Source organism: Hordeum vulgare, chromosome 5H (assembly GCF_904849725.1).
Source record: "Hordeum vulgare subsp. vulgare chromosome 5H, MorexV3_pseudomolecules_assembly, whole genome shotgun sequence".
NCBI classification, from domain to species: Eukaryota; Viridiplantae; Streptophyta; class Magnoliopsida; order Poales; family Poaceae; genus Hordeum; species Hordeum vulgare.
Genome location: NC_058522.1, coordinates 115,455,703 through 115,483,258, shown reverse-complemented (window position 1 = coordinate 115,483,258; position 27,556 = coordinate 115,455,703). Strand labels below are relative to the sequence as shown.

The 27,556-nt window shown below is 48.9% G+C and overlaps 2 protein-coding genes and 1 pseudogene across 6 annotated transcripts; 1 reads left to right on the top strand and 2 right to left on the bottom strand.

The window, feature by feature from the left end:
- Positions 1-878: 878 nt before the first annotated feature.
- On the top strand, positions 879-18,938 carry LOC123400134 (meiosis-specific protein PAIR3-like). The gene is made up of 11 exons (XM_045094551.1): positions 879-987; positions 1,592-1,657; positions 1,764-3,413; positions 3,531-3,678; positions 13,310-13,450; positions 13,529-13,592; positions 13,674-13,823; positions 14,250-14,308; positions 14,935-15,069; positions 18,196-18,287; positions 18,367-18,938. The coding sequence occupies exons 2-11, from the start codon at positions 1,625-1,627 to the stop codon at positions 18,433-18,435; spliced, it is 2,541 nt and encodes an 846-aa protein (XP_044950486.1). The 5' UTR covers positions 879-987; positions 1,592-1,624; the 3' UTR covers positions 18,436-18,938.
- LOC123400135 lies at positions 5,051-7,555 on the bottom strand (annotated as a pseudogene).
- Positions 18,939-19,064: 126 nt separating the features above from the next.
- Positions 19,065-23,613, bottom strand: LOC123400133 (ATP-dependent 6-phosphofructokinase 5, chloroplastic-like). 5 transcript variants are annotated; one of them, XM_045094548.1, is made up of 15 exons: positions 23,177-23,613; positions 22,319-22,673; positions 22,137-22,218; positions 21,820-21,893; positions 21,628-21,739; positions 21,380-21,475; positions 21,186-21,287; positions 21,013-21,087; positions 20,728-20,868; positions 20,486-20,602; positions 20,288-20,392; positions 20,039-20,119; positions 19,830-19,958; positions 19,596-19,743; positions 19,065-19,468 (listed from the first exon to the last, which is right to left on the bottom strand). In XM_045094548.1, the coding sequence occupies exons 2-15, from the start codon at positions 22,618-22,620 to the stop codon at positions 19,410-19,412; spliced, it is 1,623 nt and encodes a 540-aa protein (XP_044950483.1). In that variant the 5' UTR covers positions 22,621-22,673; positions 23,177-23,613; the 3' UTR covers positions 19,065-19,409. The 5 variants fall into 5 exon arrangements, with proteins under 5 accessions (XP_044950483.1, XP_044950482.1, XP_044950481.1 ...); XM_045094547.1 differs by having other exon boundaries at positions 19,613-19,743; XM_045094546.1 differs by having other exon boundaries at positions 19,613-19,743; positions 22,319-22,654.
- Between the last annotated feature and the right edge of the window lie 3,943 nt (positions 23,614-27,556).

Sequence of the window (27,556 nt, the reverse complement as noted above, 5' to 3'; positions counted from 1 at the left end):
TCGTGCCATTTTTTGGCTATTAAAGAAATGCCAAGTTTCTCATTCCTAACTCCATCTCATTGTATACACTACACACACAAACATGGCTGATGCAAATCAAAACTGGCTTGATGCTATTGTGAGGCGTCGGCACGCAATTTGGAATTTCTATGATCAAGAAATAGTTAGAGATGAGGATGGTCTCCTCCAGGATTTTGCAAAGTGCCAACAATGCGGTAAGAAATTACTCGTGAAACAAAATACGGGAACATGCCACGTGCTGAGGCACGTAACGACACACGTGAAGGAGGCAGCGAACGCGGCCGACGCGATGACTATAGCTGCGGCTGCAGGTGCAGGCAATGCAGGACAAGGTTGAAGAATTTCTAGAAATCCAAAGCATGGCATGTAATGTAGTATTTGTATTTTTTCCCTTTCTCTATCTTTTCTTCTTTTTGTATTTCTACTTTTCTAGAGAATGACTTGTACTCTTTTACTTCTTTAGGATGGAAGGTTTTAATGAGGCAGACGCTAATAAAATTGCTAATAAAACTCTAAATTTATCTCATATAATACTATGTCAAAGTATATATTTTTTGGATTTTTTTTGATTTTTTTATAATTTTTTTGATGTGTTTAAAAAAAAGAGTAAACGTGTCGCGGGCTGGTGTGCCCCCGCGGGCCGACCCGATTATAGAGCGTGCCGTGCTTGGGTCTGATTGCCTGACACACGGGCCGGCATGAAACGGCCGTGCCGTGCCGTGCCAGACACGATTCTGGCAGGCCGGGCCGTGCCGGCCCGTTTGGTCAGGTCAGGTATGAGGCTGTGAGTTGGCCCTCAGAAAAATCGCCCGACGATCCTCCCGTAATCCCCCCCCCCCCCACCCCCCCCACAGCGCCACCCTTCACCTCTCACCCTCTCTCGCTCTCTTCTGGCAACCGAAGCCTAGGTCTTCCCTGCCGCCGGCCGCCTCCTCTGGTCTAGCTCGCCAGCGGCCTGCTACCCCGGTATACCTCGCCGCCGCACGCAAGGTTTTAGGGTTTATGGGTTGGAATTATGTCCACCTGTGGATTTCCTAATCTATACGTTCTAATTTCGCCTCGGTTGCACGCTCGTTGTTGCATTTTTTTTGCTCACGTCTGATTTTGCTGTGGTTTGCTCGGTTCCTAGTGGTTGCTAAGCTGCATTGCTTGTGGAAGACGACCTCTGAATGCCGAGACCACGTTTAGTCCTGTGCTCTATGACACAATTGCACCTGTTACTTTTAGTCTTCTGTTAATTCAATGTGCTTAGAAGGGGCTGGTCCTAGTATTTTTCCTAGTAGGCTAAGTCGATCTGGTTGGTATGCTCTTACTCTCAGCAGCCTGTTCAATTCGACTCACTATAGTACCGCATAGCAATTCAGACCTGGCATAAGTTACACTTGACGATAATATTTTGCACAGTTATGTATCCTTTGTTACCGTTCATTTCTAAATTTGGTCTCAGGCATGGCTTATAGTCTCATTGTATTTAACTATTTATTATACATCTGCGGAGCTTAATTTGATCCTAAAAGATGCTCTAACATTGGTGGAACCTAACATAATTCTCTTGTTCTCCTTTCTTTAGTTATTTTGGTCTGTTATTATCCCAGAAGCTGCAATGACGGAAATTGAAAAGCCGAATATCCAGAAGGTGAGTAACAACTTCCTGTGCTAAATTGCAGGATGTGCCACCTGTTTCAGCTTTAGCTGTTCTTTCATAGCAGTATTTAACAACTCATGCATTATGATTTGTCTAGGCTACATCAAGTGATTACTGGACTTTGGCCAGCAACCAGTATCCATCTGGTAAATTTCCTAAGGTATCAATTGGCATCCCAATTCCAAGGCCAGGTTCTGTATCGAGAAGCAGAGATGCTGCTACTGCCCCTGCATTTGAGAGGAACCTGTCTCAGGGAACTGATGGAAGATCTAGACCCCCGAGAGGTTATAATGCTTCACTCCGGGTCTCACAAGAAGCTGCAAACCATGGCGGATCTGCTACAGAGGCACCAGAAGCCGCCCCTGTTAAGGTTTCTCTATCACAACCTGATGACCATTCACCTGAGCAAACCGGAACCTTTTCCTTTGGAACAAGAAAAGAACAAGACAGCCAGCTTGACCAACTGCAAAAGACACCCTTAGTGAATTCACAAGGAAAGCGCCAAGTGGAATCTGCAGATAAAACCAAACCCAACAGCGAAGTTCTCAGGATGAAGCTGTGGGAGATCCTTGGTACATCACAAACCAAGCAGACTGTTGCTTCACCAAACCCCGAAGACACTGAGACACCTAACCAACCTAAAAGTTTAACCGCCAATGGACCATCTTCAGGGAACAAGAAGGTCTACACATCACCTTTTCCTGATAATATCAAGACACCTGATCTGCTGAACTGTCAAACAGCTACCTATGCAAAGAGTAAACCATCCTCTGATCCAATTGAGTCAGATTCTGATACTCCACAAGTAGTTGAAATAAGGTCTGTTACTCGCACCTTGGGTCGCAAGAACGCACCAGCAGCCTCCAAGAAGCAGGATAAGAGCCAGAGTGCAAAGAAACCATTGCCTACTTCATGTTCTGCACCCAAACAGAAAACACTGGACAATGTGTTTATTTTTGATGAGAAATGCACACCCAAAACTGCGGGGAAATCTGCAATTGGTAACTCTGTCTGCTTGAGAAATCTTAGAAGCTCAAATCGGAAGGCTAAAGTAGAGCTTAAGAAGGTCCATTGTTCTGACAAGATCACACCGGATGATAGAGGAGGACAGCCATCTTCTAGAAATGTACCATCAGAGAATAAAGGAGAGAAAACCACCTCCTTTTCTTCTTTGTCACGAACTGGGAAAACTGCTGAGAGCTGTTCTAGAAGCCCTACAAGGGAGAAACGGCTGAATGGAATGGCTAAAGTTGGGCCTCAGAAGATGCAGTTTTCAGAAAAGTTGCTGCCCGCGACACTGGATGTAGGTGAAGATAAGCTCTCTTCTCAGAATATTTCATCAAAGAGCAAAGAAAGTTATTCTTCATTGCTGCACCGCACGGAGAAAGCTAATTTGAGCAAAGCTTCAGACGGAAGCCCCCAGGCACATAAAGCAGCAGGAAATAATTTTAGCTCACCACCAGCTGGTGCTGCTATTCCATCACCTGAACCGAAAATGTATCCATGGGACAACGAGGCAAGTCCCCAGATAAATGGTAAACTTGGAGAGAAGTTTGCCAGTCCATTGGCAGACAGATTCAGAGACATGCGAGATGACTTTGTGAGTCCTACTTTTGCAACTAATGTAAATGGCTACCGCGATAGAAGTAAAATGCTACATGATGACACATACAGCCCCAAATATCGAAAAAGTGTGAACAGGTCAAGATCAAGTTCCTATGCTTCTGATCCGGGGTCTGAGCCATTGGTAGGCTTTCCAAATCTATAAATCATTCCCCAGCCATTGTAAATTTATTTTCTCTATACTCATGTAACAGAGCAACTCGATCTGTTTATCACTCATTCATGTACTGCTGATATCCAGGACGGGATGGATAAAACCGATGAGTTACGTAAAAGTGAATCTCCTAATTCTCCAGAAGGAAGCGAGAACAAAAAACAACCAATTCTTTCACCCATTCCGCCAACTGAAGATGAAATGGCTCAAATTTCCATTCCAAGCTTTGAGAAAGGTCAGAATACTCATTTTGCAACTTTCAATACACATTAATACTTTTTACAGGCAAATCAATAGTTTTCTGGAGTATGTTTTGTTCCTTTCAGATTTAGTGCTACATTTATAGAACCGAAAGTGACATTGTTATTTTACAGAGTACTACTACCCCTTCTGTTCTGCATGAGGACAGTACTCTTCTAGAACACATTCTTCTTCATCTATTTACATATATACATTGACTGTTTCTCTATGTGTCTATTACCGGTTAAATACTATTGGCAGAGCCGCTGTTCATTTTCCTGTTTTTTTTTAAAAAACATTGGGCGTTAATTGTGCATTTTGCCACTGCCATGCGCTTTTCTAACCAAAGCACATGCTTCAGCGCAAATATGTGCACATTAAGCGGTAGGTGTGTTTTGCTATCGCCTAAAGCCTAGCCATGTTTTTTTAGCTATGGCCAGTAGTCCTACTTATTGCTTCAGCTTTATTTCCACATTTTTTGATAGCAATCATTGATCAATCACTATCAGCGCCAGAGCATCCAATAGTCCTACTGTGTCTTTAAAGTTAAGGCTCTCCAAAACACGATGTACTCACTCTTTCCTATTGTATGAAGTGCTTGCTCATGAGAAGCCGTCCAGATGGAATGGAAGCAATATGTGGCATATTCTGTCATGTGCATTCATGCTACTTTAAATGCGTTTCATTAGTTTTTTTTGCCAAGTCTTTTTTGCCAAGAGCCTCAAGTATGGAGTGGTAGACTTCAAGAGGCAAGGGGACTGGATTATCCTGGTCTAAGCAGGTTGTTGAGGACTTGGTTCTCAATGTTATCAGCGCATATGCCCCGCAAGTAGGCCGCAATGAGAGCACCAAGCGGGAGTTCTGGGAAGGCCTGGAGACATGGTTAGGAGTGTACCTATTGGCGAGAGGCTCTTCATAGGAGGAGACCTCAATGGCCACGTGGGTACATCTAACACAAGTTTTGAAGGGTGCATGGGGTTATTAACTTCAGAACTAGTAGACTAGGATTTTGTGATCAATCTCAAAGAGACAAATCTCCTGTACATGTACAACTTGGACTTGTTCTGGACGCGGCAAGCAAAACAAACGACCAGATTGATGCACAGCTTGAACCAACGTGCTAGTGTATGAACCCTTCCTTCCATGCGCACACATGTACTACCTCTTCCCACGTAATGCATACACATTCAGCATCTTATTTTCCTCTTTCTTATGCAAGTGCATCTCTGTCAATGCCATAATATGCATGCATGTAACTTCAACTAAATTTGCAATCTTCTCACAGTATTTCTTATCAACGCCAACATACATTAGCACATATACATCATCGGTCTGTTTTGATATAACAGAAACATCTCTGACGACGTGAACAACTACTGGATTATTAGTGCCAATTATTGACTTGGTCGTACCATGGGGGCTTTGGCTATGGCAACTGGAATCAATAAGGAGAGGATTTCTTAAGCTTTGCTTTAGCCTACGACATGATCGTAGTTAACACCCTCTTTAAAGAGAGAATCCCATCTAGTGACTTTTAGTGGTGGTCAACACTTTAGCTGGATTGACCTCACCCTCTCAAGAAGAAAAGACATGCGTGCTTTCCTTGGTTGTAAGGTGAAACCTGGAGAGAGTGTTGTCCCTCAACATAAGCTTGTGGTGGCTGACTTCAGCTTTCGAATTCATGCCCATCGGGATAAGCGCGCCAAAGTTGCTTGAACAAAGTGGTGGAAGCTCAAGGGAGAGGCAGGTCGGGCTTTCAAGGAGAGGGTTATTAAGGAGGGCCCTTGAGAGGAAGGAGGTGATGCAACAATATCTCTATAAGGCTATTAAGGAGAAGAAAGACTATTTCAGATGCCTACACCTGGATAGGAGTGCAGACAACATAGATAAGTACAAGGTGGCAAAGAAGACCGCAAAGCAAGTTGTGAGTGAAGCAGGGATCAAGCGTATGAGGACCTCTACGAGCGTTTAAACACGAAGGAAGGCGAAAGGGACATCGATAAGATGGCCACGATCTGAGAGAGGAAGACGAAGGATGTGAACCAAGTCAAATGCTTAAGGACATAGCAGATTGACTTGTGGTGAAGGACAAGGAGTTCAAGCATATATGGCGAGAATACTTCAACAAGATTCACTCCATGTTATGAGCCCCGCTCCGCTCCTCCCCGCTCCCCAGCCCCTCGCCTAGCCCAGCCCCCTCCCGCCGCCGTCGAGCCCCGCCGGTAGCCCCCCCACCCCGCAGCCCTCGCCATGGTCTCCTCTTGCTCCAGCGAGGCGAGCTCCTCCGGCCACGCGCGCCGTTGGCAGGTCTCCATCGACGGCTCGCCTTCCGCGCGCTCCTACAGCGAGGTCGCCGCCTCCCCGCGCTCCCTAGCGCCTACGACGCGCCAGCAGGCCGCTACGCCGCCCCGTGCCGACCCACCCGCCCCTCCTGCGGCCGGTGTGCGCCGGGTGCCGGCCACGACTCGCCTTGGACCACGGTCGGAGGTGCACCGGGTGGAACGCGCGGGAGCTGCGACCGAGGTCGACCAGGATGGGTTCGAGCTTCCCCGCCGTAGGAACCGGCACCGCCGTCCCCGGCGCGCCGCTGTGCCAAGCCCTCCATCACCTCACCGCCGCAACCCCTCGCCCGAGGAGGTGGCGGGCCTCTGCTTCCGCTGCCTGGACTCTCGCCACCGGGTGCGTGACTGCACTAGCGACGTCTGCTGCCGCCGCTGCCTCGCGTCCGACCACGAATCCTAGGAATGCCCGGACGACCGCCACTCCGGCGCACGCGACCGCTCCCCGCGCGCGACTCCGGCGCGGGCCGCGCCGCCGGCGGCCCCGAGACTCGCGGCGCCACGTGCACCCCTGCTGCCGCCCCCGGCGGAGCTCCAGGCACCCATCGACGGCCCGTCCGCTCCGGTGCGAGTCATCATCGCTCGATCCGTCGAGATCGAGGAGGCTGAGGGCGTCCTGCGTCGGGCCATGGTGGCCTCCATCACTGGGACGCGACCAGCCGTCTCCGCGGACGAGGTGTCTGAGCTGCTCCACACCTCCCTCGCCTTGCGCCCCGGCGACTTCTCCGTTCATCTTCACCACCCGGAGGACTTCCTCATCATCTTCGCCTCCCGTGAGCTCAAGGATCGCCTCGCCGGCGACCACTTCATGTCCGGCCCAGGCTTCTCCCTTTCGCTGCGTCCCTGGTGTAAGCTAGCACATGCCGGCTCCGGCAGGCTGGACTACCGCGTCGAGATTGAGCTCCGCGGGATCCCCGCCCAGGCCTGGCACCTCTCCACGGCGGAGCACCTCCTGGGCACTAGCTGCTGGATCGAGAGGCTTCACCCTAGCACGCGCTCCCGCGCCGACCTCGCCACGTTCCGGCTCTTTGCCCGCACCGCCGACCCGGCCCGCATTCGCCGCCGTGCCACCTTGGAGATTGTTGAGCTGAACCCCTCGCGCCACCAGTCGGATGCTCCATGCATCTAGACCCTGACATACCTGGTGTCCATCACGCTCACCCATGCCGAGCTCGACACCCCGACGCCGAGCATCCCCGCCCCTGCGGTCGACCCCGACGACGGCCAGGGCGGTGACCAAGGGCGCTGCGACGCCGACCCCGCCAGGTGTGCTCGACTGCGTCGCCGCAACCGCAAGAGGCGCCGCACGGACTCCGCCCCTACTGGCCGCGCCGACGGCATGGCCATGGACGACCTCTCCTAACCGCGCAACCCGCGCCCGCAGCGTGCTGATGGCGTCGCTATCGCTGCTGGATGGGCTTCGGCCCGTGGCGTGCGGCGTACGGCCACGCAGCCGCCAGCGTTTTGCTCGGTCCGTACCATGCAGCCGTGGCCGTGGCACGGCGGGGCCCATGGCACTCGTCGCCCCGTCATCGCCCCAGAAAAGAAAAGTGCAAAGGAGTGTTCAGGACAACCATTGCGCCCGACAAAGCTGCCCTGTCCCCGATCCCCAGGCCGACAGGATCAGAAACAGGAGCTGGGGCGCCCACCCTCGTGGCCCAGGATGACTCGCGCACCCCTGTCGCTGGTGCGGGCCCCTGCACGGATTCAAACCCGCCGTCGCCCGACGCGGTCGTGGATGGCATCGGGGCGTCCCTTGGCGCTGCACCCACCACCTCTGCCCAATCAGATGGGCTGATTCCCGTGGGGCCCCTTTATCTGGAATCAGAGATCCCAGACTCCCATGCCACTCAGTCTCTCACCCCAACCTAGGCTGATCTGGCCTCTGCGCAAAGGCCGATCCTCACCCTGTACGCCCCTGGCGCTGGTTTGGAGCCTTCTGTGCCCCACACGGATGACGGGATATTGGTCGAGTCGCAGGCGGGAGCGATGATGGCGGGCTCTGCCAACCCTGCCTCCCCCTCGCCAGCTGTGGCCGGGCCCACCACTCTCCCCGTGGTTGAGGCCCAAAGCACTCCGGAGCCCGCCCCCCTTCCTTGTGGACGCGACCCATGACGCTCCTGCGTCCGACCCCCTCCCCGTGGATGCGGCCCAAGGCGCCTCGGAGCCCACAGGCTATGATCCACCTAGGCCATGCCCTCACGGGCCGCTTCGCTTCCCCACCGATCACCATGCTATGATCGCGCCAACGGCGGCCTGCTGCGACGTGGACGCTGGGAGAATTCCTCTCGGCTGCCACCAAGCACATCTGCGCTGTCCTCCCGACCCTAGGAAAACGCCCTCGCCGGCGGCGCTCAACTTCTCCCCGCGCCGGGGCAGCTCCGTGTCCTCCTCCGCCGGGGCCGCCTCCAAGGCCGTTGCACCGCCCACGGCGGAGCGTCGGGCGCAGGTGCAGGTCCTCTGCACACTTGGCATCGTGGGTGTCAACCAGCAGATCACCGCTGCCGAGATGCGTGCCTACGACGGCATCTTGGCTGCACCCATCCCTCGGTCCGTGCTCGCTGCGTTCGCAGCGCTGGTCGATCGTGAGCTGCCTCCCCTCCCGGGATCGGCGCCGACCACGACCACGCCGGACGGCGGCCCCATCACGGCCTAACCGCTTAGTGCAGTGCCCTTGTCGATCGTGTTCCCATGAATTACGACCTCAAGATTGTCATCTGGAACGCCCGCGCTCACCGTACGGCCATTCACTCGCTGATTTGTACCACCGAGGCCTCCATTGTATGCATTCAGGAAACTAAAATGGAGTTGATCTGCTCGTCGACCGTCCTTGAGACGCTTGGTTCCGAGTTTGACGAATACTTCTACTTGCCGGCCGCCGGCACTTGCGGGGGCATACTCTTGGCTTGGAAGAGCCGGTCCATCACCCTCTCCGACCAGACGTTCACTACGAACACGCTCTCAGCCAAAGTATCCACGCCCGGCGCCGCACACTGGTGGCTTACCGCCGTATACGGACCCCAGGCCGATGTGGCGAAGATCGCCTTCCTGCAAGAGCTGCGCGACGTGCGCACCAACTGCCCCGGGCCTTGGATGCTGTGCGGGGACTTCAACCTTATCTACCGCGTGGAGCACAAGAACAACCGCAACCTAAACCGCCGCATGATGGGCAAGTTTCGTCGCCTAATCGACGACCTCGCGCTCAAAGAGGTTCTTAACGGCCGCCATTACACTTGGTCGAACGAGCAATCGCCGCCAACGCTCGTGCGCCTCGAGTGCGTCCTCTGCACCTCGGACTGGGAAGAGCTACATGGGGAGTGCCACCTCCGCTGCCTCGCGTCCGTCGTCTCCGACCATAACCCCCTGCTACTGGACAGCTGCCCCCTGCCTCGTGCTCACCGCAGCTTCCACTTCGAGCAGTTCTGGCTCCGCCTTGATGGCTTCCAGGAGGTGGTGACCATGGCTTGGAACTCCGTCACTCACGCCGATCCCTTCAAGCGCATGGTGCTGCGCCTCCAGGCTACAGCTAGAGTGCTGACTAGCCGGAGCGCTCGCTCGGTCGGAGGCGTTCGCCTCAAGCTCGCGATTGCGCGGGAGCTGATCTCCAAATTCGACAAGGCGCAAGAGGACCGGGCCCTCACCCCCGACGAGTGTTGGCTGCGCTCCCAACTGAAGATATCCTACCTCGGGCTAGCCTCGCTTGAGCGCACCATTGCCCGCCAGCGGACACGGATCGCCTCGCTGAAGGATGGAGACGCCAACACCTCCTTCTTCCACCGTCAGAGCACCTACCGCAGGCAGAAGAACATGATCCACACGATCGACGTGGACGGTCGCGTGCTCACTAGCCACGACGACATGGTGGACGCGACCTTCTTGCACTTTGATGGCTTGCTTGGCACCGCCGTCGACCGCGAGTGCTCGCTCCACCTTGATGAGCTCATCGAGCCCGCCGACGACCTCCTAGACCTCGAGGAGCCGTTCGATGCCGATGAAACCTGGCACGCTGTCCAGCGACTGCCCGCGCACAAGGCGCCGGGCCCCGACGGCTTCACTGCAGAATTCCTACGCGCTTGCTGGCACACAGTGCGGCAAGACCTGGTGGATGTCTTCCAGCAGCTCTATGACATGCGCGTCCGGGGCTTCGCTCTGCTCAACCAGGCACTGCTAGCCTTGCTCCCCAAGCGCGCCGACGCCGCCACCTTCGGGGACTACAGGCCGATCAGCCTTATCCATCTCGTCGCCAAGGTGTTCGCTAAAGTGCTCTCACTCCGCCTAGGCCCACAGCTGGATCGCCTCGTCAACCCGAACCGGAATGCATTCATCCCCGGGCGCAGCTTGCATGATAACTTTGTCCTCGTCAAACAATCTGCGCGGCTACTCCACCAGCTCAAAGCCCCACGAGCCCTCCTCAAGCTGGACCTGACGAAGGCATTTGACTCGATCTCCTGGCCTTTTGTCTTTGAGGTGCTGCAGCGCTACGACTTTGGCGTTCGCTTCCGAGCTTGGATGGCCATCCTGCTATCTTCAGCAAGCATTAGGGTGCTGCTCAATGGCGACCCGGCCCCCCCATCTGGCATCGTCGTGGCTTCCGGCAGGGCGACCCGCTGTCCCCGCAGCTTTTCGTCCTCGTCCGGCTCGTCAATCGGGCCACCTCGCTGGGAATCATGCAACAACTCCACCCGCGGCGCACGGTGCCGGCGATCTCGCTGTACGCAGACGACGTCGTGCTGTTCTGCCACCCATCGCCAACTGAGATCACCGCAGTCAAAGGAATCTTGCACCTCTTTGTCCGCGCCTCCGGACTGCACGTCAATTTCGCCAAGAGCACGACGACCCTCATTCGCTGCGACGAGGACGCGGCAACCGCTGCAGTATAGCTACTCGTCTGTCCCATCGCCGAGCTCCCAGTTACCTACCTGGGAATCCCACTCACGATCCGACGACCGATGGTGGCGCAGCTGCAGCCCCTGGTGGACAAGGTGCGGGGCCAACTTCCGTCTTGGAATGCTTGGCTCATGAACAAGGCTGGGCGCCTCGCGACGGTGAAATCCGTCCTCTGCGCAGTCCCCATTCACCAACTGCTCTGGGATGACCGCTGGATTGACGGCTGATCCGTCGGCGAGATAGCGCCGCAGCTCCACGTCTGCATCCCCACGCGCAAGAGGAAGGTGTGGACCGTCGCGGAGGGGCTCAATGCCAATGCTTGGGCTCGCGACATCGAGGGCACTCTCGGCGTCCACGAGATTGGCCAGTACATCCGCCTCTGGAATACCATCGAGCACACCATCCTGATCAACACGCCCGACCAGCTCACCTGGAAGTGGACCATGAATGGATCATACACTGCCAAGTCTTGCTACAAGGCTACCTTCCAGGGATCCATCCCTAGCGCCTCCTGCAAGCTCATATGGAAGAGCTGGGCACCACCCCGGGTGCGCTTCTTCCATTGGCTTGTTGACCAGGACCGATGCTGGACCTCAGATCGTTTGGCTCGACGAGGGTTGCAGCACCACGACCCTTGCCTCTTGTGCTGCCAGGACCCTGAGACGATGGACCACTTGCTCCTCCGCTGCCCGTTCTCCAGGCAGGTATGGCAAGATGTCATCACCTGGCTTCGCTTGCCGTGCACACCCCCAGCCACGAGTCTTCCCTTCTTGCGTGGTGGCATAGTGCCAAGCAGAGTATTCCGCAGCCCATGCGCAAAGGCTTCGCCTCCATGGCCTTGCTGACCCCGTGGATGATTTGGAAGCACCGCAACAGCCGCGTGTTCGAGGGCACCCAACCCTCGGCGAACGACCTGGTTGCGAGGATCAAAGACGAGGCGTCCCTCTGGACCAAGGCGGGAGCGGCTGGCCTCCGCGTCATCATCCAACAGACCTGGGACGTGCACTAACTACGTGTAATCATCATCAGTATTGTCCCTCCTAGGAGGATTGTAACATAAACTCTACCTTTTCAATACAAAGAAACGCATGAATCTCACTGCGTTTTCTCGAAAAAAATACTTCAACAAGCTATTCAATTGAGAGAATGAGAGCTCTACCATAGAGCTGGGCGGCTGCTTTGATGATACCAACATGCGTTTTGTGCGATGAATCCAGAAGTCTCAGGTCGTCTAAGGTCAGGGAGGCTTTAAAAAGGATGAAAGGAGACAAGGCCATGGGCTCTGATTGTGTATTCATTGAGGTGTTGAGAGGCCTCGGAGACATAGCGATAGTATGGCTTAGCTAAGCTTTTCAACCTCATTCTCGAGCAAACAAGATGTCCGAAGAATGGAGGCGGAATGTATTAGTACCAATCTTCAAGAACATTGGGGATGTTCAAAGTTGTACTTATTATCGTGGAATTAAGCCGATGAGCCATACAATAAGCTATGGGAGAGTCATTGAGCATTGCTTAAGAAGAATGACAAGGGTGTCCAAAAATCAATTTGGTTATGTGCCTGAGAGGTCGACCATGGAAGTCATTTTCTTGGTGCGACAACTTATGCAGAGATACAAGGAGCAAAAGAAGGACCTGCATATGGTGTTCATTGACTTGGAGAAGGCCTACGATAAGATATCGCTGAATGTTATGTCGTGGGCCTTGGAGAAAAACAAAGTCCCGACAAAGTACATTACCCTCGTCAAGGACATGTCCGATAATGTTGTGACAAGTGTGCGGACAATGTGATGGCGACATTGATGACTTTTCGATTAAAATAGGACTGCACCAAAAGGGTCAGCTTTGAGCCCTTAGTGTTGACCAACTGAAAGGCGGCATGTCCAACAGTTAGGTGTAGTAGAGATGCATATGTTGAGATGGATGTGTGGCTACACAAGAAAGGATCGCGTCTGGAATGAGGATAGACGTGATGTTGTGTAGCACCGATTGAAGAGAAGCTTGTCCAACATCGTCTGAGATGGACATATACAATGCAGGCCTCCAGAAGTGCCAGTGCATCGTGGACGGTTAAAGCGTGCTGATAATGTCAAGAGATGTTGGGGTAGACGAAACTTAACATGGGAGGAGTCCGCTGAAAGAAATCTGAAGGACTGGAATATCACCAAAGAACTAGCCATGGACAGAGGTGCGTGGAAGTTAGCATTGTTTGGGACTAAACTGCTTTGTTGTTGTTGCTTTAAGTTTATAGTATTTTGACCACTTTAATTCCGGAAAATGAATTATGTGAGCCAAGCTTTTCCCACATGCTGTTGGAGATGTATAAATTATGTTGGAGATGTATAAATTACACTGTCATATATCCAAAAATTGTTTACTAAATAACTGGTTCTTCATGTGCAGGATATAAATCTCGCAAATGGCTTTCAGATGTAGACAGCCCTGACAAATCTCCTCCAGAAAATCTGGATAGGAAATCACATCTAAAAGAGGGTAGAAGAGGCAAACGGCGCTTACCTTCGCCAGTTCCTTTTGCCACTTCTGGTAAAGTTGATTGCCTTCTCGCGTTCAACTAATGGTTGCAGTTCATAATTAATATTTCATCATTACTAATTCATTCAGGAACACAAGAAACTATAATGTCAGACAAAGAACCAGTGCAATGCCCAGATGACTACCTAACCAGGTCCGTTTTATAGGTTGTAGATAAAGAAATACATATCCTATATTGTTGGCCGGTCCAATTTCATTTCTTCATTGTAACCAGGGCTTTTGATCAGTTGCTGGTGGTGTTGGGAAGGTTTCAAACCAAGATCAAGTCTGAAACAAGAAACAAAAGTTCTGAGATACTGGCAGGTACCGGAGAGATAATACGCCAGCACCTCGAGGGAGTTGAGGTGCAGATGCAGGATGACGTGTAAGATCTTTGCTGGTGCTACCAAGAAACTACTCCCTCCGTTCCTAAATACTCCCCTCCGTCCCAAAATTCTTGTCTTACGTTTGTCTAGAAATAGATGTATCTAAATACTAAAGCGTGACTAGATACATTCATATCTAGACAAATGTAAGACAAAAATTTTGGGATGGAGGGAGTATAAGTCTTTTTAGAGGTTCCACTAGAAGACTACATATGGATGTATATAGACATATTTTAGAGTGTAGATTCACTCATTTTGCTCCGTATGTAGTTCTCTAGTGAAATCTCTAAAAAGACTTATATTTAGGAACGGAGGGAGTACATCTTATCTGCATATACACACCTAATCATATATATAGGCTTGTTATAGAAGTATCACATATATTAGAGGTGCAGCTATTTTGACACATTCAACTATACTTTCAGGGATAAGCTGGTCAATGCAGGAAAATCTAAAAGAAAGCGACTAGAATCAACATTTGAAGGTACAATTTATATTATGTTACTGCAGAAATTAATTTTGTGGTCTGTTATTGTGAAACATGAGTTTTATGATAATTAGACCCATTAGTCTGAATCCATTCTGAAAGCTGTATCTATAAAGATATGATGTACTGGTGTTTTGATCCATTGTGCCACTCATACTTAACCTATTTGGATTATTCAGCTCGAGCAATTTGCACAATCTTATACTTCAATAAGTAGTAGAGTACTCATATAGAGACATATAAATTTTGTTCTTGAATCACTTCCATTGTCTGAATACTGAAGCATAAAATCAGTGCCATGAATACTCAATCTGCCTGCAGCTATCCAATATGGTTTGGTTATTTCTTATTTATTATCTTCTACTCTTTGGACTTTTTACTGTGTATGCATATATGTAGGCTTAGAACCTATTCTTGTTTGGTATGCTAACCATGCCACACCACAAGTTAGGTAGGTTTGACCAAGTTAGTCGCCTGTTTGGTTAGTAAGGCACACTTGGGGCAAGATTCCTTTGTGAATCCTTGTACTTTACCTTGTTTTCTTGCATGTCTTCTGTTGTTTCTCTTGAATAAACTCTAGTTACTCAAATGATATAACCTGGTCCTACGCCTTCTGGTTTCAGAGCAACAAGAACAGTTAAGGGTTCTTCATGAGAAGTTTAAGGAGGAGGTTAATCAGCAGTTGCTTGGTTGCAAGAACTCTCTTGAGGAATTTGAAGCCTATCATGCAGAACTGAAGGGAGTAGCTGATAAGCAAAGTAAGTTTAACTTTAAACCTTGCACTTGCAAAATGCAAATGAAATATTTACTCGCTGGACTATTTATTACAAACCGATACTGCACGAACTACTAAAAATGAGGAATCATGTTAACCTTTGTCAAAACGGAGCCTTATGAAGTATCACCATTGGAGCCCTTTGATTACAGATTGCGAACTTTATGTCATATAACTGATCCAGGCACATAAGATTACAATATTGTAAGGTTTGAAGTTTGTTGGTGAATAATGTTGTTAAATCAGATGTTTTTAATTGAAAATAAATGATTGCCTAACCGCCATTGGCACATGATTAGAAGAAACAGTCACCAGTGTAGTAATTATAGTTTTAGCTCACTGTAATCATTGTTAAGAGGTGGCAGGAGCTAGGGTCCTACCGGGTCGTGGCCGGAGGTTGTAGGGAAAGGAGGGAAGCTGGCGTGGTCATTGGCGTGTGGGCGCCGCCTCGCACGGAGGGGGAAGCGGCTGTGACGGGAGAGGCGGCGGCTAGGGTTAGGGTTCCGGCTCCTCTGGGAGCCGGGCAATAGAATACATCTTATTGCTTAATTCCAAAATGGTGTCTTACAACTGTTTATATAATCTTGATGCTAATAAAAATAAGATAACTTGGGCTAAGCTCCTAACTAAACGGGCCCATTGGTCCTCCTCCGGCTATAAGTGACGCTGGTCATAACATCTCTCCCCGCGTGCGCAAACAGCTCGTCCTCGAGCTGGAAGTCTGGAAAATGTTGGCGGAACTCCTTGAGCTGCTCCCAAGTGGCCTTCAGAGGGTTGAGCTGCTTCGAAGTACGTCGTGCATCAAGGCCTGGAATGTCGCCGACGCATTGGAGGGACCGAAAGGCATCTGGTAGCCAGAACGCAAGTCGAGTGTAGGGAATAAGCGTGCCCCTAAACCCTAAACCCTAAAAACCTGGCTCGTCCAGGAGCTCCTGCATGACCGGTATAGGAAAATTGACCCTCGTCGTCTTGGCAGTGAGAGCACGGTAATCGAGGCAGAAACGCCACGAGCCCTCGAGCTTGCGAACAAGGAGCACCGGTGAAAGGTCTCTATGCCGCTGTAGGAGATGAGCCAACAGGGGCAGCTTGGAGTCGGCTATGGCGGTCGACAGCTAAGAGGGAACTGTTGGAGAAGTGCCACCCTCGCCCTTCCACTGCACCATGCGCCCCTGACTCCAGAAAGTCATGGTCCGTGCGTCGAAGTCCCAAAGGATGGGTCCGAGCGTCCGCAAGAAGTCGACGCCGAGGATGAAGTCGAAGTCGCCCAAGTCGATGCCGACGCACGTGATGGCGAAGGACTCGTCGCCGATGAGGATGGGAACCTGCTGCGCAATTCCGTGGCAGCGGAGACGGTCACCGTTAGCCACGGTAACTCGGAGTTGCTCGCCGCCCGCCGGCTGGAGGGCTAGGCGACGCATAGTAGACGCGGGCAGGAAGTTGTGTGTAGAGCCCGTGTCCAGGAAAGCTAAGAGGCGCTCCCCATTAACCGTCACTGGCAGCAGCATCGTTGTTTCCGCTCGTATGCCTGCAAGGGCATGGAGGGAGACCACGAGAGCGGTGGTTGACGCCGGGGCCGCCGCCTCGGCAAGCTCGGAGGGAGCTGTATCCTCCTCAACATAGTCGTCTGCCTCTAGGTAGAAGAGGCGCGGACAGACGTGACCTGACACGTAGGGCTTATCGCCGTTGAACATAACCCGTGTCGATGACGCTCGTGTTGTTTGGCCGGGGTTAGCTGACGGAACGGGCGAGTTGCTGCCGTGGTGGGAGTCCTTGTCGCCGGCTGGGCAGGCCGGCTGGGTGCAGACATAGTCGACTGAGGGGGTGGGCGAGGTGCCTGGGCCGGGAACGCCTGTTGCATAGCCACCGCTCGCTGCTCGAACGCGCGGGCATAGTACATGGCCGTCTGAATGTCCTGCAGTCCGCGCATCTCGACGTCCACACGGATGTGGTCCGGGAGGCCCCCGACGAAGAGCTCGGCCCGTTGGCGAGTCGTCACGCCGGGCGCGTGACACGCTAGGGCCTGGAAGCGGTCGGCGAAGTCCTGCACCGTGGAGGTGAAGGGTAGGCGGCCAAGCTACGCCAGCCGGCTCCTTTGGATCGAAGGCCCGAAGCGTAGGAGGCCGAGCTCGTGGAAACGCTCCCATGGAGGCATGCCGCCCTCGTTCTGCTCGAGAGCGTAATACCACGTCTGTGCGGCGCCTCGGAGGTGATACGAAGCGAGCCAGGTGCGGTCCGACACGGGCGTCCGTTGCCCCCGGAAAAACTGGTCACATTGGTTGAGCCAGCTCAGGGGGTCCTCGGTGCCGTCATAGGTAGCGAAGTCCAGTTTGGCGAAGCGCGGCGACGTGTGGGTATGGCTGCCGTGGTTGTACGGCTCGTCGGCACGGAGCAGTGCTGGGGTCGTCGCCGGGTACCCGTTTCCGTCGGTTGTTGGCGCGATAGGGACCGGCCAGGTAGAGGCGGATCCCCTGAACAGCGGTGGCGAGAACGCGGATCACGCCGGTGAGCTCCTCCGGGGTGAGGACGGCGGGAAGCGCCGCGACGGAGGTGACCGGCACGGGCAAGTGCGAGGTGCCGGCCGTGGTGGCCATCGGGGTGGTGGTGGTGGTCGGCAGCGGGACAGTTGTGGAGGGCGGCGGGGAAGGCATGACCGAACCTGAGCCTGTAGGAGCTAGGGTCCTACCGGGTCGTGGCCGAAGGTTGTAGGGAAAGGAGGGAAGCTGGCGTGGTCGCCGGCGCGTGGGCGCCGTCTCGCACGGAGGGGGAAGCGGTTGCGACGGGAGAGGCGGCGGCTAGGGTTAGGGTTCCGGCTCCTCTGGGAGCCGGGCAATAGAATATGTCTTATTGCTTAATTCCAAAGGGTGTCTTACAACTGTTTATATAATGTGGATGCTAATAAAAATAAGATAACTTGGGCAAAGCCCCTAACTAAACGGGCCCATTGGACCTCCTCCGGCTATAAGTGACGCCGGTCATAATAAGAGGCAAGTGGAATGAATCATCATACAGACACTTGAAGAAATCTGTTTAAATGCTCTATTTGCCTAACCGTTTGCCACCTGAATTACCACCACTTAACCATGGTGTTCTTTTATGATTGCATCAACAGAAGCATCACACAAGAAGCTCCTCCAACACGCTGAGAGAACAGTTGGTTCTCAGCTCAACGACGCTGAAATCAAAATCTCTGAGGTTCAGAAGGTAAGGCAAACACCATTCCTAAACCCCAGGGATGCCGTACTGATCAAATGCTAACCTTTTCCACGAAAATGTCTCGCAGAGAGCCCGTAAGAAGATGAATGGCCTAAAACACGTACTCAAGGAGCTCATCACCGAAACTGCAGATTGATCAAGTCCACCTTGCGCTACACAAGTAGGTAGATAGCTACCGCGAAACCAGTAGGGCACCACATTGCAAACAGGTCTACGGCTCCATTTTACAAAGGGTATAGAAGGATGATGCCAGAGCGCATGTAGAGTTCCTTTGCTCACAGTTGCAGTTTGAACTACGCCTTAGTACGAGCCCATATTCGTAATTCTCCATAGCATCGTTTCACCATTTCTACCATTTTGAGTCAGTGACTCACTAACCTAATACCCGGGCAATTTCCCACTAGTGTCTTAAACCATGACACGTTTCTTCAATGAACTGTGTCCTGACTCGAGTAATGTGATGACCCAGTACACAACCGCATGCGATAGTTGAGTTGTATTCGTCTGGTGGCATCTTTGGTTCTTTGAGCTTTTGTGCATGAGATTTGGGTCAAGAAGACATTAGAGGAAATGTATGTCTGGCTGTACTCAAATGGTAGACATGTTTGATCATTTTTGCAATTATTCCAGTTTTATGTACTCCCTCCGGTCCTTTTTACTCCGCATATTAGATTTGGGTCAAGTCAAACTTTACAAAGTTTGACCAAATATATATTGAAAAATATCAACATCTACAATACCAAATATACATATCATGAAACTACCTTTCGTAATGAATCTAACAATATTAATTTGACATTGTGATGTTGATACATGTTTCTATAAATTTGATCAAAGTAGAGATACTTTGACTTCGGACAAAGCTAATATGTAAACAAGTTCTGGCACAGTACATGCAAAATGGGAACATACCATGACCTTTTTTTTTTGCAGATGACAGAACTGCAATGAGAAATAAGATGTTTCTTAGGAGTATATATTCCAATATGGACTACTTACGTACTGAAAGAGTGAGCAAACACACTAAAACATATCTATGTACATCCAATTCAGAAGAAGTTGGAACATCTTATTTGTGTACTAAGGGAATTTTTAGAATTGAATCACTGTTCATCCGGTAGCAGTTGAGCTCGGGACCAGCCAGGAAATGCAGGGCATACGATGTCGTTCTGATGGAAGACAAAACAAATTAAGACATTGACAATGCTGTACACCACCGGTTCTTTTAGCATTAGAAGTTCATTCACAAATTTGGCTGTCAAGAACTGTGAACTGATCAACAGAAGTCAGGTTGACCTGTGGATGTCAAGCACCTGTGCCACATCCTGCTATTTGGGTCGACAAGCCTTGGCGTCTTGATAACTTCCGGTATCGGCAGGTACACGTTATGCGTGTTGCATATCCCGGTTGTGATCCCGCTGAACCCTGCAAAGGCACCATGAACCTGCAAGGCTCCATCAGGGACCAACGCTCAGAAAACAGAAAACACAAAAACTCGTGAGAGAGGCAGATGGAGAAACGTCGTCTTACAGCATTCTGACCGAGAACCGTGCATAGGATGGCATCAGATGCGTTGGCACGCACGGCGCGGAGCATGTATGTGGGATCGATGTACTTCACATCAGAGTGGACATTTATTTCTCTGAAATGAGACTTGATCTGTGGCATGGCATTGTTCAAGTTAAATATTGTGTCATTCACAGCATCACGGTGAAGAACGCCGAATGATTTGGACCAACCTTCTGTTGAAGGTGCGCGCCGATGTCGCCAAGAACCATGTTCCCTGAAGCATCAGTTGCGTTCGACCTCTGCAAATACTCCTGGAAACATATCGCAATATCATCTCTCACATCATAATTCTTGAAACAGAACAGAAAATACTGCATGCTTCTCAATTGATGTGCTCATCCCTGATTCGAGAGATCCTTGGTAAACCACTCCTCATGCTGGCAGTTAAGTCCCCATCTTGCATGTGAAGGTAATCTTACCTGCCCAGCACCTTCGGCAACACACATCAGAGCAAACCCCTTGGTCTCTATCAAGTGCTCAAGGTGCCGAAGAACTCCGTTTGGTCCATCGAGGGTGAATGGTACCTTCATTTGGATTACCACGTATTAAATCAGCCAGAGGAGAGGGGTATAGTGAGTTGGAATGGCATACACATCACAAGTTGAACAGTTTGGTACCTCAGGTATCAGGCAAATGTCGACCTGCCCGCTTGACAGGGATGCATGCATTGTGATAAATCCGCTGCTTCTTCCCATCAGCTTGACCAATCCGATGCCATGAAACGCAGAATGTGCCTGACCATAGAGCGTCAACCACAAATACAGTTTCCATTTGAGGGGCAACCAATGCGACAATATATTCTACTGCCCGCTTGCAGATATGTAGCATGAGAGTCTGAGAGGTTGCTAAAATGGATCACCTCAATATATGCAGAGTTGATAGCTCTTTGTGCTGCCTCCACTGCAGTATCAAATCCAAATGTCTTGTCCATCAGTAGTATGTCATTATCAATTGTTTTTGGGACACCGATAATCGACACTTTCAGTTTCCTCTTGCGGCACTAGTTTTCTCCAAAAGAAACAGACAGACAAATGAGTATGCAACCATCAGTAGTATGCACTTTCAGTTTTTGGTACAATCTAGTCTAGGAGCTGAAGAAAATACATGTCTTTCTCTGATGCAAGGAAGACATAAATTAACATACCTCGTCATGTATAGCATCAGCTCCAGCATGAGTTCCATTTCCGCCTAGTACAAAGAGCATGTCAAGCCTCCTGGCCTGAATGTGGATTTTCAGAAATCAAGTTAGATAAGTCTTCAACGTACCACCTTGTAGTAAACATATTTTTGCAGCATACCGGAATTGCATGTACATGCCTGGATGCTGTCGACAATATCTGAAATGCTTGCCCCGCCACGAGACACTCCTAAGAAGCTGCCACCAGCAAGATTGATATTTTGGACCACATGTCTATTAAGCTGGATGAAGTAAAAGAGCCACAAACTTACATCAGGACGGTTACCAAAGTTTCCAGATTGTACTTTATAATGTATGTACAAAGAATCCTTACCGGCACTTCCGCTAAATGATCTTCAAAAAATCCACGGAAACCATGCTGTATCCCAACAATGTTTTTCACTCCGTATTTTTCAAGCGTAAGCACAATCTACAAGAGTCAAGAGTGCAAGCACGACACCGTTCAAATTGGGAATTGTGTTTCTTCGAGAGAATTTTCAGAAGATATGATCATAAGGTACTATTAATCTTTCGTTTATCAGTGCGGACAGTCAGAGATCAACTCGTAAAGTTCTAATCTACCTGCCGGATGACATCATTGAGACCAGGGCAAAGCCCGCCACAAGTTACAATTCCAGCCTTTACGCACTGAGGCTCAAAATATATTTGTTTACGTGGGCCTGCCCGGTGCACCCTGGAAAAGACACGAGTTTGTGTGAGAGGAAAATAATTTGGCACAAGTCAACACTAGAAATTGTGCAGAGTGTTTGTCACCATTGTTCAACCCAGCTGCAATCAGGGTCAATGCAGTCAGCTCCAGCAGACGTTGGTGAGGCAAACTTGATAACCTGAAGAATCAACAACTTTGTAATGAGAGATTTTACTACATTTACCTTGATGCTGCACACATAGACATTGTAATTGAAGTCTATCATACACACATTACCTAATAGCGAAAGTGCAAACAATGGAGCATACTACATTTATGTTAAAAGTTCAAACTATATTCAGACAGCCAAAGAAACTATTGAAGTAATTGCTGTGGAGTTGATCCATGTCTAGTATCTTGATCACTCGATGAAGAAGCATACCTTCAAAAGGGCTCTGTCGTCGTCATTAACATAACCGTTCCACGACTCTTCGGAAGAACCAGTAACATTCTCCAGAGGGGCCCTGGTTGTGGACAAAGCAAACATCACAAAAATCCTAAAGAGGTCTAGTTTGATCACCAGTAGCATAGACCAAGACAAATGTGTTAGACAGAAATGGATACCTGCTCTTGAGAGAAAATGTCGTCGGCCTCGATTCCACATCAATTATATCTGTCAAATGCGGCAAACTGAACCGCCTATCGAAATCCTCTTGGAATTGATCCTTCCAATTCGAATTCGAAAAGTCCAGTTTTGGGCGATCCATGGACATGGCTCTGACGACCAAGTGACCTGCTGCTCTTGATTTATTTCCAAATCCAATAGTACTACATCGCAAACCATTGCACCCTGGCATCACAAAACTGTGGTGCTTCTGACTTGAAGTGAATGTGCCAGCATAGTCCACCGGCGATGCTAGAGCCATGGCTTACAGTGGTGACTGGTGAGTATACAAAGCCCTGTGAGAAAGGTCCTATCCTGCCATCAGTAAAGATGATGGTAACAGATTGTAAATCGGGGGCTGACAAATTTTCCAACGGCAACTCAACCGTTAAATTGAATTTTATGATCGAGATGCTATCATCAGAGAGTAATAAAAAAGGAAAAGGCAAGAATCCCCCTTCACTACAGGGGAGGGGACAAAGCAAGCAGCTGAATTTTTTTGCTCCTTATTTTTTTTTGAACAAGTTGTCATATGCACAGCCTCACAAAAAAAGGTGTTATTTATCTGGGTGCTAGTAGAAAGCAACAGAACATGTGAAACCATGGTAGAGCAACAGGACAAATCATGTGAGTAGGGGTAGGGGGCTTTCTTTTGGCAGGAAAAAAGAGAGATTTTTTTTCTCGGATCATTGGCAGTCGACATCACCCGCCAACCATCATCATTTTTATACCTAAGTACGTAAAATACAGACGTACTGTACCTAACCCCGACAGAAGAAGCAAGGGAAATCACCATGATCGAATTCCAAGAAACGCACCTCTCTTGTAGTTACTGTGCAGGCGCCGGCGGAGAGGAAGGCGCACGCCGACGCCGACGCCGACGCCGACGCCGAGGGAAGTAATCGAGGAGAGCAGGGAAAGTGGCGGCCGAGGCACGCACGTGTTATGGAGTCGGAATAAGGGAGAGGAAGCTGAGGAGGCGGTGTCTTTGATGCGGGTGTCAAAGTCTCGGATTCTCTGGAGAACGGGGAGAAAGAGAGGAGAGCGGAGACCGCGTCGAGAACAAGGAGGATTTTTCCTTTTTTTCAGCTGATGACGGCAAGGAGGATCGCACAAGCGGAAACAATTCGGGGAGGATCGCTGACTGACAGTTAATCCTTTGGAGGGTGGCCACCGTGAGACCCAATCCCATGGACTATTTTAGGATTTCCGAGCGGAAATAATTCGGAGGAGGGTCGCTAACAGCTGCGAAGAGAGGCCATTTAGACCCAGTTGTTTTGCCAGCTTAAAATAAATAAATATTTAGGCCCAGTTGTTTTGCCAGCTTAAAATAAATAAAGAGAAAATCTAATCTGCAGTGTGCGCATCAGTGCCTCCCGATGCGATGGCTCTCCACTCACGTCCGATTTGTTTTTCCTTTTTTTTAGAGCCACACTTAATTCCTTGACGGGTGATTAGGTGGTGTAATTTTTTTTGTCTCACGAAACAATACAGTGCTACGCTTCGTCATGCATGTATGCATGCAATGATGTCATTAAATTCGTTTTAAATGACTGGAATTCAAAAACTTTTATCTCTTAAATCGTTAATTCGATTGATGATCTGTTTTCGCCGTTGACTTTGTTTCGACGAAATCTTCAAAACTAGATCCCATGTCGATATGTTTCGACAACTTTTTTTTTCTCGTACTTACCATATTTGTTGTACTTACTTGTCATATTAGTAAGTACTTACTTGTCTGATAAAAATTAACTTAATCGTCATATTTTTAGAAATAAATATGACATCTCGACATAATCAAATTGACAAGCACAACCAACTATTTTTAGGCGATTACGCGCAAAAATATGACAATTCAACATATTTTAAATTGGTGACAAGAAAAAGTTTGTTTTGGTCATCGTTTGTAAATATAACAACTCGGCATAGTTAAAACTAACAAGCACATAAAATAGTTTTTTGACAAAGTTGTATGTAAATATGATAAGTTGGCATATTTAAATTGGCAAACACAACCTATGACATGCTTTTATATCATGTATAATGAAAACTCCTACAAGTCTTTGTACGAAACAACATTAAAAAGTATCAATTAAGTTATTTTTCTCAGGCAAGTAAGTGGTTAATAATATGGCAAGTGGGTCAAAAAATGTGGCAAGTATGAACGAAAAAAAATAGTTGATGAAACATGTCGACATGGGATCTAGTTTCGAAGAACTCGTCGCGAGAAAGTCAATGGTTAAAGCGGATCATCGATTGAATTAACGATTTTGTAGATAAAACCTTTTGAATTTCAAATATCAAAGGGAATCTTGATCACATCATTGCTTACATGTATGCATGCATGAACAAGAGAGAAGGGTTCGGCCACAGCATCTCAATGCTTTTTTAAAGTAATCTCATTAATAAAGCAAATTTATTGTTTCATTAGGATGGTAATTAGCTCGCCGCCGCACGACAAGACGCAGGTGCAGCGCCGCTGCGTAGTGTTGTCCATAAATAAATATGTCTCCCTTATTCATTGGGGCTTTTGAACTAGTTAGGGGATAACTAATTTAGAAGCCTAGACAAATTTTGGGAGCGGTTTATTTTTTTAAGTTGGGGAGAGGCAACTTATTTTTTAAGCCGGCCAAAAGAACCGACATTTAGGTGGTTCTGATATCAATTTTTAAAACGCCTGCTACACGTCATTCAAATGCTAAATTGTGTCTTAACAGCCGTGAGAACAACCGTTGATTTGTAATTACGATGGGGTTGCAAAATTGCCGACATGTGTCCGGACAAAAGAATGAAGCGAGAGGTGGAAGCAAAATCCCCACCTCCTCTGCAACTCATGTGCACTTGCCCGAAGCAGGGCGAGGATGAGATCCCCGATGACACCTCCTCCTCTGCGGCTCCTCCGCATCCACCTCCTCAACCATCGCCGTCGTGCAGAGCAACTCCGTCGTCTATTGCAGCAAGTCGACCCTCCCCGCGCCATGGCAAGTCACCATATCGTGCGATCTATGTTGCCGCTGCCATGGATCAAAAGCTCCGGTGCTCCATCCAGCAACAAGCAGGCAAATCAGCCTCAATACTCGCCAGCACGCGGATTCTCCGGTCTGGAGCTGCAGGGGAGCTCCACAATCCTCATGTCTTCTCTGCTGATGGCTCCTGGGCTAGCTCCTCGCATGCTTAGGTAAGTTGCAAACAAACACTAGCTTCATACAAGCATGCATCAATTTGAGTGTGCCATGTTCCTGAATTTCTGTCCTCTGTTCCCTATCTATTTAGATATGCAGCAATTTGAGCACTGCATCACCGTTTGTCCTCTGTTCATTGTGCATCAGCATTCTATGAATTGCCGCTTTCAAAAAATTCAGTTTAAGAATTGCAACAAAAAAATCAGGAAAAAGTCCTAAAAAATGTGCATCTTGGTTATGTTGTATGTGTGGCGAAGATATAAAAGCATTGACTCCGTGGTTATGTTGTATGTGTGTTGACTATGTTGCGTGTTAATCACATCTGATTATGTTGGACAAGTTTTTGCACACAAAGTGCTGAAGAGAAAAATGTTGCATCTTCAAGGAAAGCTAAAAATTCTACTAGAAACAACATGACCCAAACATGACCATCTTTACTTTTAGCATTGTGATCATTATAGTAACACTGTGTGAAAGCGTTTATATTAGTATATAGAGGTGATGATTGTAGTAGCAGTTGTAGAAGCATTATATATTAGTAGCAGGTGTGGAATAATAAATTAAACTAAAGTTATATAAGGTTTTCTGCTAGAAACACTAGTTCTACATTCTATCTTCTTTGTAGATAATCTAATAATTTTTTCTACAACAATGACACAAAATTTAGGTTGTTGATGCTGGAGTTGAGGATGACGATAGCTACATGAGGGAGCAGATTTCAGCTGGAGGTTGAGTCAATATGGAAGGGATGATTAATGTTGCTGATGTCCAACATGATAATGATGCAATATCATCGTTGCCGCTTGTTCCATACGTGGGCATGACCTTTGATACAGTTGACGATGCTAGAGATTTCTACAACAAATATGCTTTTAGCCATGGGGTTGGAATCAGAACATCTGCTTAAAAAAACAGCCAAGCGAGAGGACCCACAAAGTTAACCAGTAGGACTTTCACATGTGGTCATGCACGAAAGGGTGGTGACCAGAGTGAAATTGATAGCACTACATATAGTATTGCAACAGAGTCAAGCAATGATAACACACGCCCTGGACTTTGGATGAACATGAGCGACACTCGAAAAAGGAACAAGTTACAATGTCACGATTGCAAGGCTCACATGATTGTTGGGCTACGAGAAAACCGATGGACCGTCACATGTTTTACAAAAGAGCATAACCATCCTCTGATGCAGCAAGAAGAGAAAGTTAGGTTTTACCGATCTCACCGGAAGATTCCACGAGAAGACCACCAAAAGACAATGACTTTGCATGAACACAACTTGTCAACCTCAAATTTCATGAGTATCCTTGCAGATTTTCATGGAGGTGATTAGAGGTCCCTTAGTTATGTGAAAAGATATGTTTCAAATGCACAATCCTAGATGCGACAAACCATGTCATTTCAGGACAGGGTATAATCTAGGTGGAAATGATCCTGCTCAATAATGCAAAGGTATTCATAAGAAATACCTACACCAGTTTTCTTCTCGAAATAGAATTGAGAACAACGAGGTGGTGAAACAAAGAGCAAGTATTGTAGCACACTGGTTCACGCAGATACCCAACTATTCTGCAGAGGTGGAATCTCTTTCCGATAACTTATATCATTGGCAGTACAAAATCATCTATCTCTGCAGTTGATAGATGTAGTGATCACATATCCATGTGGATCACTAGATTCAGACATATATGATTGATTCCCGATGGAATCTCACTTCTGAATCGAAATGCAAAATGCAACATACATTGTGTAAAAATCAGTAAGTCACCATATGACTTATTGTTGTCGGTATATATGGTACAACCGACATAGTGAGTTTCTTATACACAAGGATAACTCCTACAATGATGATTATCTATGTTTGTGTGTTTGCAATAACGACTCATGTAATAATATAAATGACGGAGTTTAAAATGAAGGATTTGGGTAAACCAAAATACCGCTCGTTACTACAACTTGAGCACCTCCATTCATACACTATGGTATACTATGTTGTCTATATTCAAAATATAT

Coding starts and splice junctions, on each gene's coding strand:
- LOC123400133 (XM_045094547.1), bottom strand. CDS start 22,620: ATGGCTCTAGCATCGCCGGTGGACTATGCTGGCACATTCACTTCAAGT. Junction 21,088..21,185: donor ATATTGTCGACAGCATCCAG/GCATGTACATGC, acceptor ATCCACATTCAG/GCCAGGAGGCTTGACATGCT. Junction 20,393..20,485: donor ACATTTGCCTGATACCTGAG/GTACCAAACTGT, acceptor ATCCAAATGAAG/GTACCATTCACCCTCGATGG.
- LOC123400134 (XM_045094551.1), top strand. CDS start 1,625: ATGACGGAAATTGAAAAGCCGAATATCCAGAAG. Junction 13,824..14,249: donor GTGCAGATGCAGGATGACGT/GTAAGATCTTTG, acceptor CTATACTTTCAG/GGATAAGCTGGTCAATGCAG. Junction 18,288..18,366: donor AAATCTCTGAGGTTCAGAAG/GTAAGGCAAACA, acceptor AATGTCTCGCAG/AGAGCCCGTAAGAAGATGAA.